We start from the raw sequence: 14,974 nt of genomic DNA, 5'->3' as shown, positions 1-14,974 counted from the left end.
AACAGGGCAATATGCATTTATTAAGCATTTACTATGTGCTAGGAAATGTGCTATATGATGAGGGTACAAATAAATACAGGCAAAAAAGAAATATAATGTCTTCCTCACTGAGCTTATATCTAATGGGGAAAGACAACACACAAAAGGAAATATAAAACCAAAAAGTAGAAGGGTGTGGGGGGAGGAAAAGAAGTGAAAGTGCCTGCTTGGGGGCATGGAATTGAAATAGGGAAAGTAGGGGATGAAGGATGGTGACCTGCCCCAAAATAGGAGTCTCAGGAGAGAATGAATCTTCCCTTATATATACTCAATGACTTCTGGATCAGCAACCCCTGAATAATCATTTCTGTAATATTAGCAGCTGATTAGAAGATTTTTCATCCTCACACAGCACAAGTTCCTCAGACACCTATCTTGTATCAACAGTATCTTGTCTAGCTGCCATGTAGTGGCTTCAACTGGAACCAGGCAGGAAATATCTACATAAGTTCCAAGGTTGGGCCCCCATAATAAACATACATATACATACACACACATATATACATACATATAAAATGCAACCCACAGCTCAAAGTCCATTCACGTAAGACTCCATGACTACATAGTAGTAAAATTGACAAGAATTTGGGAGGAGAGATCCTGATTTTTCTAGCTTCCACCTTCAGAGAAGCCAACATATATTCATCACCTGAAACATAACCCTATGCCCAGTTTACTATACTGAAGATTTCCCCTTGGGTGAAAGCTGGGACTCTTTTAGGTTAAGCTGAGATATCTCACTCCCATTGGGAGAACTCATTCACCCTGTGTATTGTCTGATATATTCTCATCTCTATACCTTCTCTGCTTTATGTTTATCAGCTTGGATAAATGGGTTAATCTGCTATTCATTGTGTGTGCACTGTATGGAACTGGAGTTTGGTGGGAAAGGAGTCAAGACTTGGATATGTAGCTTGGCACACTCCTTCCCCATTAAGGGATAGTAATTAGGATCTCAGCTTCAGTCTAAATATTATTCCCTCTAGTCCAATAATATTGGCGGGAGGGCAGATATAATTCTAGCCTCGTGTCCCACCTCTGAAGAGTGGAGAGTGGCCAGTCTCTGATACCAATTTCGTCCATCCATGGCAGAAATCAGTCTTCCATATAGAAAGGGGAGGTGAGTGCATGAGTCTCTAGATACCTATTCATATACCCATCAGCATGAGCATCTATGCAGATCCATATAGACACATATACCCTTTAAAAAGAGATAGAATAATAAAGAAAATTTTTGGCAGGTGAAATAAAGACCGAGTGATGGAAACAGTGACTTGGCAGCAGAATGAATAAAAGGTTGAGACAATGGGTTACTAAAACTGTGTGAGCCACAAATTGAACCAAAAATTGATATTAAAACAGAATGGCTTCCCCCCCCCCACCCCAACACATTTCATTGCCTTTAGCATAATTTTTAATTTTCACTTGTATACTTTTATGTCCTCTTTATAGAGACAAAGTGTCTGCAAATGGGGAGAGGGGTAAATTCCACGACCCAGGACACTCTTCTTTCCTAATTTCCTAAAATGATTGGTCTTCTTTGCGAACGAAAGACGAACAACAACAGTGGGAGTCGAAAGACTAATAAAACACTATTTTGAAAGCAAGTCCTAGGAGGAAAGGAAATGCCTCAAAGCCTGAAAAGCAAACTGGGAAGCTTTTCCATGGACAGTTATGGGAAGAAGGAAGTACTGTGATAAAGAACACTGGAAAAGCCTGTGTTTGTATTGGGGGTTGGGGAGGAGAGGACGGATTCCTCCGTGAAAGAAAACTAGGCATTACATAGCTTAAATTCTATATAGATACTCAAATTAAATGGGAAAGGGTTCGAATAGGGATTTGGGTAAATGGACACTTGGCCATTTTTTTCCCCCTTGGGGCAGCCCAGACTTCGAAAAGACTGTGAAAAGTTTCCTTCCTCTCCTGTCACAAGCCCCTCCTTCTCTGGATAGTAAATCTTCTCTAAAACCCGTTCTCCTCTCCGTTCAGAACTTTCTGTATCGGTTATAGCACCTTCATTTCAAAGCCGCCGCTACAACCATTTCCCTTTCTTCAGGAAAAGGGTGGGGGAGGTTGTCAGGGGACTTCTCTGATTTCATAGCACACACGTCCTTATTCCAGTAATGCCTGTCCTTCGTAGGTTGAATAATATGGTTCCCACCAGTTACTAGCAGTCTAAAGGAAGTCTTGGATTTGATATGGGTGTGGTCAGGAGCTGGAGGACTACCCGAGGAGTGCCTGGAGTTAATTTTGAGAGAGGAAGAAGATTGGGCGGGACACTGCTTCTCAAATGGAAGAGGAGTAATTCCATTCTTTCACTAAAGGGAGATTAGCCCAGACCAAGAAAAGGATTTCAATCCCAGTAAGGGTAAATAGCCCAGGCGAGGAGGGGACGTATGTTCTTTTTGGACGCAAGCGCCCAGCTTGGACCAAATTCTGGATGGGTTGAAAGAACAAGGAATGGGGGTGGGGACGAGGTTTGCAGGAAACTGACAATAGGAAACTTTTGAGTCGGGGTGGTTGATTCATCCAGAGGCCAAGATGGGCTCAAAAGAAGGAGTATCCCAGGAAGAGATAGTTATAAATACTCCTAGACTTCCCCTCCCCCTACAGATTACACCATCCCTCTTTTTGAGCTACAAAATTTCGGGAGGCTGGAGTTTGTCGGATGGAGGGCTGTTCTTTTGTGAAGTAGGGGGAAGGGTGTTGATAGCAGAGGAACTTTCTGCCACCAAAGCAGCTACTAAGACAAAAATCATCCACAACAACGCCCCTTCAGTTGGTGACTAACGAAGGAATGGCCCAGAGCCAGGTTCAGTCTCGCACCCCTACCCCCACCGTTATTCTCCCAGTCCTCTCTGCCTGTTCAGCCTGAGGCTGCTGGGGCTGCTGGAGCGAAGTTACGTATGAACTTAGCTCACAGGCACATTAAAAAAAAGGGGGGGAGGCGGTGCTCCCGTAAGCAGGGGTGGGGGCTCTGGGGACAAAACATTATAAAATAGAGACCGGGCTGCCAGGTTTCTGCACTCCCACTGCAAAGCCTCAAGGAGACTGAGCCAAGCAAGGCCAAAGCAAGGGACTTGCTTTTCTTGCCTCAGCATTCTCTTATCATCCCAAAGAAAAAACTAAGCACGAGGCAGCTACAGACAAGACGCTGAGTAGGAGAAGAAGCTTTAAGGGAGTACGGGAGATTAACCAGTTCCTGCCCTCTCTCGCCCTTCTGCCTGGAGAATCCCACCGAAAAAGAGACGTAGACATTTCTTCCACCATCACCATTTAAAGAACAGTTTCAGCAGCCATCAGAGAAAGCAAAGCGCCAAGCAGTGTACCAGCTCCTTACCCTCAGTTTCTAGTTAACGCAAACTTTTCTTCTGCTGTAAACTTTAGATCACCGCAAATATTACTAGCCAAAGTAATCGTTTAAAAAAATAAAGAAAGACGTCAAGGTTTTCAGGCTCCCTAATTGAAAAGATAGCTTTCTCACTTGATCTGACAGAGAATGGGGGCAGTAGCGTGGCCGTTGGAAAAGGAGCGGTCCCTGCCAATTTTGATGGAAGCTTCTCTGGTAGTAGTGGCAATGGTTTTCCTGACTATGCCAGGCGTACGCTGTCGCCCTGTGGAAGAGGACGAGGAACTAGTGCTCCCAGTCCTGATGGATTCTCCAGAACCAGGCAAAAAACTCTACCGCCTGGATGCCTTCGGGAAGCGCCTGAGCTTGGAGCTACACCCCGACAGCAGCTTCCTTGCCCAGGGTTTCACGCTCCAGTACTTGGGGAGCAAACCTGAGGAGGAGCAGCACTCATTCATCCCCACGAACGAATTGTCGCTTTGTTTCTACTCTGGCACCGTGAACGGAGACCCCTATTCAGCAGCGGCTCTCAGCCTCTGTGCCGGCATCCGTGGGGCGTTTTACCTGCAGGGAGAAGAATATTTCATACAGCCGCCAGCCACCAACGAAATCCGCTTCTCCCCCTTTTCCTCCCCAAACGAGGCGCAGCCAGAGCAGCAACTTCACCTCCTCAGTCGGAGGCTGAAGAGCCAAAGCGGCGCCAAGTGCGGAGTAATTGACCAGAACTTCCAACAAAGAGAGGCCGAACCAGTGGAGGAGCAGAGGCAGCAAATAGAGGAGTGGAAGCAACGCTTAGGACCTCTAACAGGTTGGTATAGGACCCAGGAGAGCCGGACTCTTCTTTCCTCTCCCTGTGTTCCTTATTTCCCCTATAGCTTTGCTTCCACTCAGTGTGGAAGGTGCCCCATCTACTGCGCGCACACATGCCTATATATGTGCATATGCAACAAGTTTAATAGGAATGTTTCATAGGCCTCAGCACATATTCGTGCACACAGACACTGATCTGCGACCAATGAAGTCCGTTCCATTTAATAAATGCTTAGTGAAGATTAGCATCTTCATACCCACTGGAAACCCAGAAATGGGTACAGGGAGAAAAAAATGACATAATCCTAGGACACCGATGCCTGGGGGACCCACGGGACGAAAAGTGAGGGAAGGAGATAGAGACAGTTTCATAACCTGAACTCCTTCCTGCTTTAGTAGTGTGGCAGGAAGGAAGGGCGGGGATTTCTCTCCCCACCCCCATCCCCACGATTTTTCCCTTCCCTTCTTTCTTTGCCCAGGGTCTTTTTGCTTTTTGCCATGTTTAGTTTTGTCTCCGCTTCACTTTCGTCGTTTTCCTTTGCCTCATAAGAATCAATCAAAATCTCTCTCTCTCTCTCTCTCTCTCTCTCTCTCTCTCTCTCTCTCTCTCTCTCTCTCTCTCTCTCTCTCTCTCTCTCCCCTCTCTCTCCACACACATATACATATACATATACGTATATTATACACACGCACGCATACACACACATTCCTGATTTCTAAGGGGAAGGGCAAGGAGATTTGGTTTGGGTGGTAGTGAGGTGTGTACCTCCTCCCCCACTCCTCACCCCCATTTACTCTTCTAGGAATGGTTGCCCACTGTGCTACCGCAGCCTTGTTTTTTGTTTTCTAACTTCTACTTTTAGTATTTTTATTACAGAGTGTGTTACACCTCCTTACCTGAGGCAAGTCTCCCTTTTGTGCATTTGCTCAAACTCTGTCTTCTCCCTTCTTTCCTTCTACTCCTTTTCACTATAGTAACCCTACAACAGCCATTTCTCTTTTGTAGCTTATTTTATCCCCCTTTCTTTTTTTCCACCTTTTTTGTTGCCAATGTTTGACCTAAACTCCTTTATTGTCAACTTTTCTGTCAATTGTACTTTCTTTTTTCTTGATTTATCTGCTCCATGTATTCCTTTTTATTATGAATTTTAAAAAATTCTTTCCCCCCAATTATCCTCTGGTTTTCATTCTTGCTAATATAATTTTATTTTATTATGGCTTCCTCATTCACTGTTTTTCATCCCCTTAGATAGAACCTGTTTCACCAAGAGAGTCTCAGGCTTGGAGGGACTATTGGAGGGAGCTCTAATTAAAAAGGATTGTGTTCTTGAGTTTTGTCAGTGGCCTTACCACATTTTCTTGTATTTTTGCCTCACTGCTGTTTTTTTCTTTTAAAAAGGGAAAGATACTGGAATAGAGAGATGAAAAGAGAAAGGCTGGAGATCTCCTTGATGGAGACCTCAGAAGCTTTGTGGCAAAACCGCCCACCAAAACTAGCCACATTTAAGATTGCTCCTAAGTCAGGGAAATGATTCGAAGGTGGTTTTCTAACTAGGAATTTTGCATGTCAAACACTTGTTTCCCTAGTGTGCGCAAAAAAAATAAATAAATAACAGCCTACAAAGTAGAATGATTTTATATGCTGCCTTTGGCACAAATGTCACACAGACTCCATCAGCTATAGAGGAGCTTTTCAGTCTGTAGATTCACACCTACAGTATTGACCTTTGAAAAAAGCCTAAAAGAATCTAGTACTCAAAAAAAAAAAAAAAAGGAAAGGAAAAGTCTAGTACTCTACTTTACACATGAAATTCAATGATCTCATTCAAGAATTTATTTCTATCCTATGAAAGAGTGACTCAGAAGAATACTATTGGCTAAGGGTTTATCATGAGAACAATCAGCAGTAGCAAAAGTGACTTATTAGGTAGTATTTTGTTAGTACTGCCCTGTTTTGTAGAGCCCTTACACAGAAAAGTACTATTTCCACTGGGTAGCACTTGGCATTTTTTTTTTCAAAACAAAGATTAAAACTAAAAAGACTTCCAATGAAATATGAGTATGAAGAATTTTTGTTATTTGAGGTATATATTTTTAAAATTGATTTGAGTGATTACAATTGATATATTCTTACAAGGTGACTTCTTGGCTAGTGTTATGGACAGATTATCTTTCTTATTTTAATACAGGAACTGGAAACACAAGAAAAAAAAGGTTTGTGTCTAGCCCTCGCTATGTGGAAACCATGCTTGTAGCAGATCAGACCATGGCAGAGTACCATGGCAATGGTCTAAAGCACTACCTCCTGACTCTGTTCTCTGTTGCATCCAAGTTGTACAAACATCCCAGTATTAGAAATTCAATTAGCCTGGTGGTGGTGAAGATTTTAATCATCTATGAAGAACAGAAGGGGCCTGATGTGACCTCCAATGCTGCCCTTACTCTGAGAAATTTCTGCAGCTGGCAAAAACAGCACAATCCACCCAGTGACAGAGATGCAGAACATTATGACACGGCAATTCTTTTTACCAGACAGGTGAGGAGGCAGGGGAGGGAGAAGAAAGTGAAGGACTATGTTAACTTGAAATAAAACTTTAAAAAAGACATATCTTTTTAAAAATTTTTCAACTCTTGCCTGCTATGTTCTACTTTAAAATTTTTTGTCTCATAATTCTATTTTAAAATAATTGGGAAAGGTTCTAAATAACTTAGCCATGTGTAGACTTTATCTCCCAGCTGCCAAGGAAAGATTTGCTATTTAAATATCAATGAATACATAAGTAAAGCCAACCTACTAAAGATCTTCCAAGATTAATTCTCTGTTCAGAATTAATAATAAAATTGCTTTCTTCTTCCCAGAACCTTTGTGGTGCCCAGACATGTGATACCCTTGGGATGGCTGATGTTGGAACAGTGTGTGATCCGAACCGAAGTTGTTCCATCATAGAAGATGATGGTTTACAAGCTGCTTTCACAATGGCCCATGAATTAGGTAAGTAAAATTTAGAGTAAAGTTTAGGTCCAATTCACTTATTAAAGCTGATAGACAAATACACAAGTTTGAGAATACTGATATATAATAAAACTTGCCATTTAAATCGGTAGTATATAATTGAAGGTACCTTCAAAGTATCAAAAGAGCCCATTTTTATTTCATTCTTAAATAAGACTATTTGAATCATTGATATATGTAAATTATTTTGCATTATCAAATACAGCCACTTAAAAGTTTCCTTTGAAGTCACAAAATTGAGGAATTCTGTTGAACTTCAAATAGTAATATCATGTGTAACAGCTTTAGGATACAACCCACATCTACCCTATGATGGGTGGGTGGTTCTTTCTACCTGCCGCTAACTACATTTTCCTTATTCAGCCTCACACTGGACCCTAAGATGATTAACGAGAATGTATTTCCTCATAAATTACTAAAATTGCAACATCTCCCCAACCTTAGTTTAGTAGATATTAAATATTAAATAAAATGGAGAAGCCTCTTTCCCCATACGTTTGATCATCTATCTCTGTCTCTAACTCTCTACTCTCTCTCTTCATTCTCTTTCTCTCTGAAATTCATTCAGTTTCTCTTCAACTATGAGTTGGAAACTCCTCAGAATGAGTTAAACTCCTAATCTTTTCAGAAACTCATCCAAGAATGACAGCTAAACTTCAGCTTTACCAGATTCCAATCTCTCTTAAACATAAAGTAGCAGACCTCTGTAATCTCTGTGGAACACACTAATGAAGCTGGGATTACACATGTGTCTATGTTTGGTAGATATTGCAAAATATGAACACTAAATGGTAAATCTGGGGTTGTTTCTTAGGTCATGTGTTTAATATGCCTCATGATGATGCAAAGCAGTGTGCCAGTATCAATGGTATAAACTGGGATTCCCACATTATGACTTCAATGCTTTCCAATTTGGATAGAAGCCAACCTTGGTCTCCCTGTAGTGCTTACATGATTACATCATTTTTGGATAATGGTCATGGTGAGTCCTAATTCAGTACTATATTCTAATGTACTCTTTTAAGCTTCTGGTTAAAGAGTCTATTTTAGGTGTTTTTTTGAAAATTTGATTTATTTTTCTGATACTTTATCCTATTTTTAGCTATAATATTGTGTCTGAGTGGACCCCCAAATTGTCAGAATAATTTCAAACTGAAAAGTAGTTGCAGATAATATAATTCATGAAATATGCTTTGGCAGAATAATACATCAGTGTCATGGGTCTGTGGTTTTCATTTTTTGTTTTTTGTTGGGTTTTTTTTGGTGAGGCAATTGGGGTTAAGTGACTTGCCCAAAGTCACACAGCTAGTAAGTGTTAAGTGTCTGAGGCCAAATTTGAACTCAGGTCCTCCTAAATCCAGGGCCGGTTCTCTATCCACTGCACCACTTAGCTGCCCCTGTGTTTTTCAAATTGTGGTTATTATCTCTGTGAACAAAAGTTAGAACGCATCTATGTTTTAGTGAGTGAGTCTTAGAGAGTTGCCTGAACATTATACTCAAACCAAGAACTAGATTAACATACTGGATATGTGATCAGGGGCAAGTCACTTAACCTCTAGGCAACTATCTGATTATAGGTTGTAGAAAAGGTGGTGATATTCATTGGTAGAGGTTTTCAAGTTTCCTCACTCAGGAGTTGCCCATGTTGCTAAAATCACAGGGCCACATCCTATTCTAAAAAATGGTATTTATACAATGTTTTTATATTTTTCAAAGCATTTTATATGTATCACAATGATCATAATACCTGAAATTCATGTATTGTTTTAAGACTTATAAAGCATTTTATTTGCATTATCTCATTTGATTTTATAAATAAGAAAATTGAGGTTCAACAAAGTTAAGGAATTTTTGTGACATCACACTGCTTTTAAGTGATAGGACTTAACCTAGGTCTACTGATGAACAAGTTCATTATATTCTCTAATTATACTATATGCATTATTTTGTTAAATTAAAAAAATGCTTAAAATCTACTTCTTACAGCAATTTTAGTAAATGTTTGTTATTAAATAGGATTTGTCAATTCTTTTGATTTATAGGGGAATGTTTAATGGACAAGCCCCCCAAGCCCATACAGCTTCCCTCTGATCTCCCTGGGACCTTGTATGATGCCAACCGGCAGTGCCAATTTACATTTGGCGATGACTCCAAACACTGTCCAGATACGGCAAGCACATGTACAACTTTGTGGTGTACTGGCACTTCTGATGGAATACTTGTGTGCCAAACCAAACACTTCCCTTGGGCAGATGGCACCAATTGTGGAGAAGGGAAATGGTGTATCAATGGCAAGTGTGTGAACAAGACTGACAATAAGTATTTCTTTGTGAGTATTACCACTGAACTATTGAAATAGCATATCCCATCATTTACAAAGCACTGTTTAAAAGATGAAACTGAGGTTAAATTGATATTACATTATGAATATGTATTAAAATTAACTAATCAATCTAATTAATTAATTAGTGTTAATTGATATTAAAAATCTTGCTAAGGAGCTTATCAGTTTTTGCTAGATTTATCTCAAAATGTTCCTTTGGTAGTTTTCTTCCCATAATTGAATATTACATGTACTAAATAGAGTCCTTTGTTTTCCTCTTTAGGCTCCTATTCATGGAAGCTGGGGACCCTGGGGACCCTGGGGAGACTGTTCTAGGACCTGTGGTGGAGGAATACAGTATACGATTAGGGAATGTGACAACCCAGTGCCTAGGAATGGAGGAAAATATTGTGAAGGCAAACGAGTGAGATATAGGTCATGTAATATTGAGGACTGTCCAGATAATGATGGTGAGTAGCCACAGACTTAAAATGATTGAAGTGAAAAGAGGTATTAGAAGATTCTGATCTGATATTTGTTAATTCTGTTTGTAGGAAAAACCTTCAGAGAAGAACAGTGTGAAGCTCATAATGACTTTTCCAAAGCTCCGTTTGGAAATGGACCTGTTGTAGAATGGATACCTAAATATGCTGGAGTGTCACCAAAGGACAGATGTAAACTCATTTGTCAAGCTAAAAGCATTGGTTATTTCTTTGTTCTGCAGCCCAAGGTAGTTTAAGTCTCTTTTTTTTTATTTAAAAAAAAATCCCTTCTAGCTTTTTTATACAACATACTTTTCATGACACTTTTTCTTTAATTTATCTGATCAATATAAATTTACTTTGAAATTGGTGCTTCCCACCCTCCTTGGATCATAAAATCATAGATTTAGACATCAAAAGGACCATAACAGCCATTTAGTCAAACCTTTATTTTACACTTGAGAAAACTAAGGCCCAAAGAGGTGCAGTGATTTGTCCAGATGGTAAGTGATGTAAGGCAAAATGGAATTGCAGTTGACTGCTTTTCGTTTTTATATTTTATTCAACTTTGACAGATGTTCAATTTATGCATTTTTTATTCCTATAGTTGATTTCAATGAGTTATATACATCAAAAACATATTAGTCGGGGGGGGCAGCTAGATGGCGCAGTGGTTAAAGCGCTGGCCCTGGAGTCAGGAGTACCCGAGTTCAAATCCAGCCTCAGACACTTAACACTTATTAGCTGTGTGACCCTGGGCAAGTCACTTAACCCCTATTGCCCCGCAAAAAAACCAACAAAAAATATATTAGTCGAAGCAGCTGGGTGGCACAGTGCATAAAGCACAGGCCCTGGATTCAGGAGGACCTGAGTACAAATCCGACCTCAGACACTAGAAACTTACTAGTTGTGTGACCCTGGTCAAGTCACTTAACCCTCATTGCCAAACCAAACCAAACAAACAAACAAAAATTGGACAAAAAATTACTTTAGATTATCACAGAATAGTACCTAGGGCTCAAATTATTGCAATTTAATTACATATTGTACAGCCTCTAGTGAATAGTTGAACACTGTTTACTTAGTTCTTAAAACTTTTGTTGATAGTCTTCAGTATTTTTCATTAAGGCTAAAAGCAGTCCCTTCAGTTTATTGAGTAGGATAAAAGTACAAACATTTGAATATCTTGTTTTTAGCACACATTTTGAACGAATCAAAGCTTCTCTATTTATGTTGTGACCTCGTTCAGAAATGTTGTTGTCAGGAAAGAAATTAAACTTCTTCCTTTGAACTAGAAATTTAATTTGATGCAGTTAAAAATTACAGCCCTGTCATTTGCTTACCTCATTAAAGTTCTTTAGCACTGCAGGCAGTGAAAACATTTGCAAATTAGAGATGCTAATAGGGAAAACTTCCTCATTAACATAGCATGATTTTTATCCTGTGTGTATGTGGTAACAATGGAAGGCTGTTTTTTGAATAAATTGCTACCCTCATATTTTGTTCAAGGTTGTGGATGGTACTCCCTGTAGCCCAGATTCTACCTCCGTTTGTGTGCAAGGACAATGTGTAAAAGCTGGTTGTGATCGTTTGATAGATTCCAAAAAGAAGTTTGACAAATGTGGTGTCTGTGGAGGGAACGGATCTACATGCAAGAAAGTCTCTGGCTCAGTTACCCATGCAAAGTAAGTGTGAGAGCATGTATTTGGTTCCTTTCCAAAGAGTAGACTTATTATTATCATAGATAGAGAGCTAGAAAGCACTTTTTGTTCTATAAATAAGGAAAGAAAACCTAGAAAGTTAAGTAAGGAATAGGTATCAAAGGTAGAATTTGAGCCCAGGTCCTCTGTCAATATTCTTTCCAATGGACCATGAGTTAATTTGAGGGTTTTTTAAAAAAACTTCCTTTTTACATTTTCAATGATTGTTCTAAACCCCATGAAAATTAATCATAGGGGTGGCTAGGTGGCGAAGTGGATAAAGCACTGGCCCTGGATTTAGGAGGACCTGAGTTCAAATCCGGCCTCAGACACTTGACATTTACTAGCTGTGTGAGCCTGGGCAAGTCACTTAACCCCCATTGCCCTGCAAAAAAAAAAAAAAGAAGAAGAAGAAGAAAATTAATCATAAAGGGTACCAGTTAATGGGCTGACTAATATGGCCATAGAAGGACTCAAGAGCTGTACTTTTCTTTCCCGTAGACCTGGCTATCATGATATTGTCACTATTCCAGCTGGAGCAACTAATATTGAAGTGAAGCAACGGAATCCAAGGGGTTCCAGAAATAATGGAAGTTTCCTTGCTATCAAAGCTGCTGATGGTACCTATATCCTTAATGGTGATTTTACACTCTCCACATTGGAGCAAGATATCAATCACAAAGGTAGTTTCTTGAGGTACAGTGGCTCTTCTGCAGCTATGGAAAGAATTCGCAGTTTTAGTCCCCTTAAAGAACCCTTAACTATACAGGTTCTTACTGTGGGCAATTTCCTTCGACCTAAAATCAAATACACTTATTTTGTGAAGAAAAAGAAGGAATCTTTCAATGCTATACCTATTTTCTCTGAATGGGTTATTGAAGAATGGGGTGAATGTTCCAAGTCATGTGGACTGGGTTGGCAAAGAAGATCTGTAGAATGCAAAGACATCAATGGGCAGCTTGCTTCAGAGTGTGCTAAAGAACTTAAGCCAGAAAATACTCGACCTTGTGCCAATATTCCATGTCCTCAGTGGCAGCTAGGTGAATGGTCTCCATGTTCTAAGACATGTGGAAAGGGTTACAAAAAAAGAACCTTGAAATGTCTGTCCCATGATGGTGGCATGTTGTCTCAAGAAAGTTGTGATCCTTTAAAGAAACCAAGAAATTATATAGAAATTTGTACTATCACAAATTGCAATTGAATAGTGATCAGTTTAAGGAAAAGGTGGGAGTGTCAATGCACTGAAGGTAAGAGGGCCAGAAGTATCTGATGTATCATGCATGTCATTCTTAAGGAATGTCTTCAAGGTGAGCCAGTGCAAATAGGTCTTTGTGATGTTGCATTGTATTAATATACTACCAAAACCAAATTTGATGGCATAGTAAATAAGGCTCACTAACTTTTTATATCTAGTTGGTAATGCCTTAGAGTCTGTTACAAGTTAATTCCAGAATCACTGGCCAAAGTGAATTTAAACAAATATTTCTCACTTTTCTCAGTAAAGTTATTTGAATCTGGAGGAAGATTAGGATAAGGAAGAATGACATCTCAAAATACAGCCAAGAAAAAGGACAGAGGAAATAGTTGCTTTGTTTTTCTTGTTAAGTGCTTCAGTTAACACTCATTGTTCGTGGCTTCTCTGGTATCAGAGCATAATTTTATGAGTAATGCCCTTTTTGAAAATCAAGAGTAAAATTCAGAATGGCCTAGCATAAGGAATTGTCTCATATTCTGAAATAACTAAAACATCTGCATTTACTTGTAACTTTGTATTATCCTTTTATTTCTGTAGTTCATTTTAACTTAGAAATCATGACTCTAGTCAGTAAAAACATATAGGTCTTTGACATTGGAATAGAGGTAATTTCCCTACTGGCTCAGGTGTTAGCTAAAGATGAAAGTATTGACTGGGTTGCCATTCTTTGGTGATCAGAGAATTGAACATATTCTCTCAAACCCTTATGTAGTCTTGCAGTGATGATGTGGATTAAAAGTTACCTCTTTAGCAATGGAGTACAATAGAATAAGAAGAGTTAATGCCAGAGCATGAATATGAAAATTTTAGAAACCGGTCAAGTGAATTTTAGAATATAAATCTCACTTGTATCATGCTGAGGACACAGCTGAAGGATAGCAGGGCCATCCATAGCAGTATGCAAACAGTTATATGAAAGAGAATATGGTTTTTCCATATGTACATTGTAAAACATGTTTCTATAAGTTGTATGTACTTTATAAGTATTTAATAATTCTGTTCCTTCTAGGAAGGACCACAGTTTGTTATAAATGCATATAATGAACATATTTATTTTTATACTTCTTACTTAATTTGATCTAAGTTATCACTTTTTTTAAAGGTCATATAACAAGAGTATTTATATAGTATATATTACTAAAGATAAAAAATAAGAATTTGAGAACTCGTTTATTTTGTTGAAATATAAAATGATTCTGAGAAACTTGGAGATAAATACTATACTTAAAGACTAATAATTGCTTTCTTAATTTTTTTAAGAAATTAGATTCCTGTGTAGCTAAATATTGGATTGACCCTTTTTTATTGACTATGAAAGAATATAACCTGTGGCTTCAGTTAAAATAGTTGTATTGGGTTATAAACAGTGCTCTCTTTCACTTACACACAATATTTCCTGTATTTTAGTGCTGCATCTAATAAAATACCCTGTAAATTCTCGACTGAGACATTTTTAATTGTGCCAAGTTCTTTGTTTTTTGAATTGTGTATTTCAAATACCTCATAACTACTCTACATATATAAAATCATTTGTAAGATAAAACATCATTTAAGCAATCAAGTAGAAAAATAAACCCCACATATCATCCAGCTAGCCATTTAACTGTCATCAATTTATTATATCAGTTATTATTTGAGAACAACATACATCTTAACATACATGGTAAAATTGTACCAACTTTTCAGTCCTTTTTTGGCTTATTGTTGTTCAGTTGTTTTTCAGTCCTGTCCAACTCTTCCTGACTCATTTGGGGTTTTCTTGGCCCAGATACTGGTCATGTCCTTCTCCAGCTCATTTTACAGATGAGGAAACTGAGGCAAACAGGGTTAAGTGACTTTCCCAGGATCACACAGCTAATAAGTGTCTAAGGTTAAATTTGAACTCAGGTCTTCCTGACTCTAGGTCCAGCACTCTATCCACTGCCCCACCTAGCTACTCTTTAATAAATTACTGATTTAGTGTACCTTTGAAAGAACTCAAACATCTTTTTTTTTTTTTAAAG

At 38.9% G+C, this 14,974-nt stretch overlaps 1 protein-coding gene across 1 annotated transcript; it reads left to right on the top strand.

The window, feature by feature from the left end:
- Positions 1–3,086: 3,086 nt before the first annotated feature.
- On the top strand, positions 3,087–14,408 carry ADAMTS1 (ADAM metallopeptidase with thrombospondin type 1 motif 1). Its single transcript, XM_043997438.1, has 9 exons — positions 3,087–4,196; positions 6,388–6,734; positions 7,058–7,190; positions 8,026–8,193; positions 9,254–9,540; positions 9,818–10,004; positions 10,089–10,264; positions 11,526–11,701; positions 12,218–14,408. Exons 1-9 carry the CDS (start codon positions 3,539–3,541, stop codon positions 12,915–12,917), a joined length of 2,832 nt encoding a protein of 943 aa, XP_043853373.1. The 5' UTR covers positions 3,087–3,538; the 3' UTR covers positions 12,918–14,408.
- The last annotated feature ends 566 nt before the right edge of the window (positions 14,409–14,974 follow it).

This window comes from Dromiciops gliroides, chromosome 3 (assembly GCF_019393635.1).
Source record: "Dromiciops gliroides isolate mDroGli1 chromosome 3, mDroGli1.pri, whole genome shotgun sequence".
Taxonomy (NCBI): Eukaryota; Metazoa; Chordata; class Mammalia; order Microbiotheria; family Microbiotheriidae; genus Dromiciops; species Dromiciops gliroides.
This window is presented reverse-complemented; position numbering and strand designations above follow the sequence as displayed.

Excerpts from the sequence above, each read along its gene's own strand:
- ADAMTS1 (XM_043997438.1), top strand. The coding sequence starts at position 3,539 with ATGGGGGCAGTAGCGTGGCCGTTGGAAAAGGAGCGGTCCCTGCCAATT. Across the intron at positions 4,197-6,387 it reads ACGCTTAGGACCTCTAACAG|GAACTGGAAACACAAGAAAA; the intron begins GTTGGTATAGGA and ends ATTTTAATACAG. Across the intron at positions 10,265-11,525 it reads TCTTTGTTCTGCAGCCCAAG|GTTGTGGATGGTACTCCCTG; the intron begins GTAGTTTAAGTC and ends ATTTTGTTCAAG.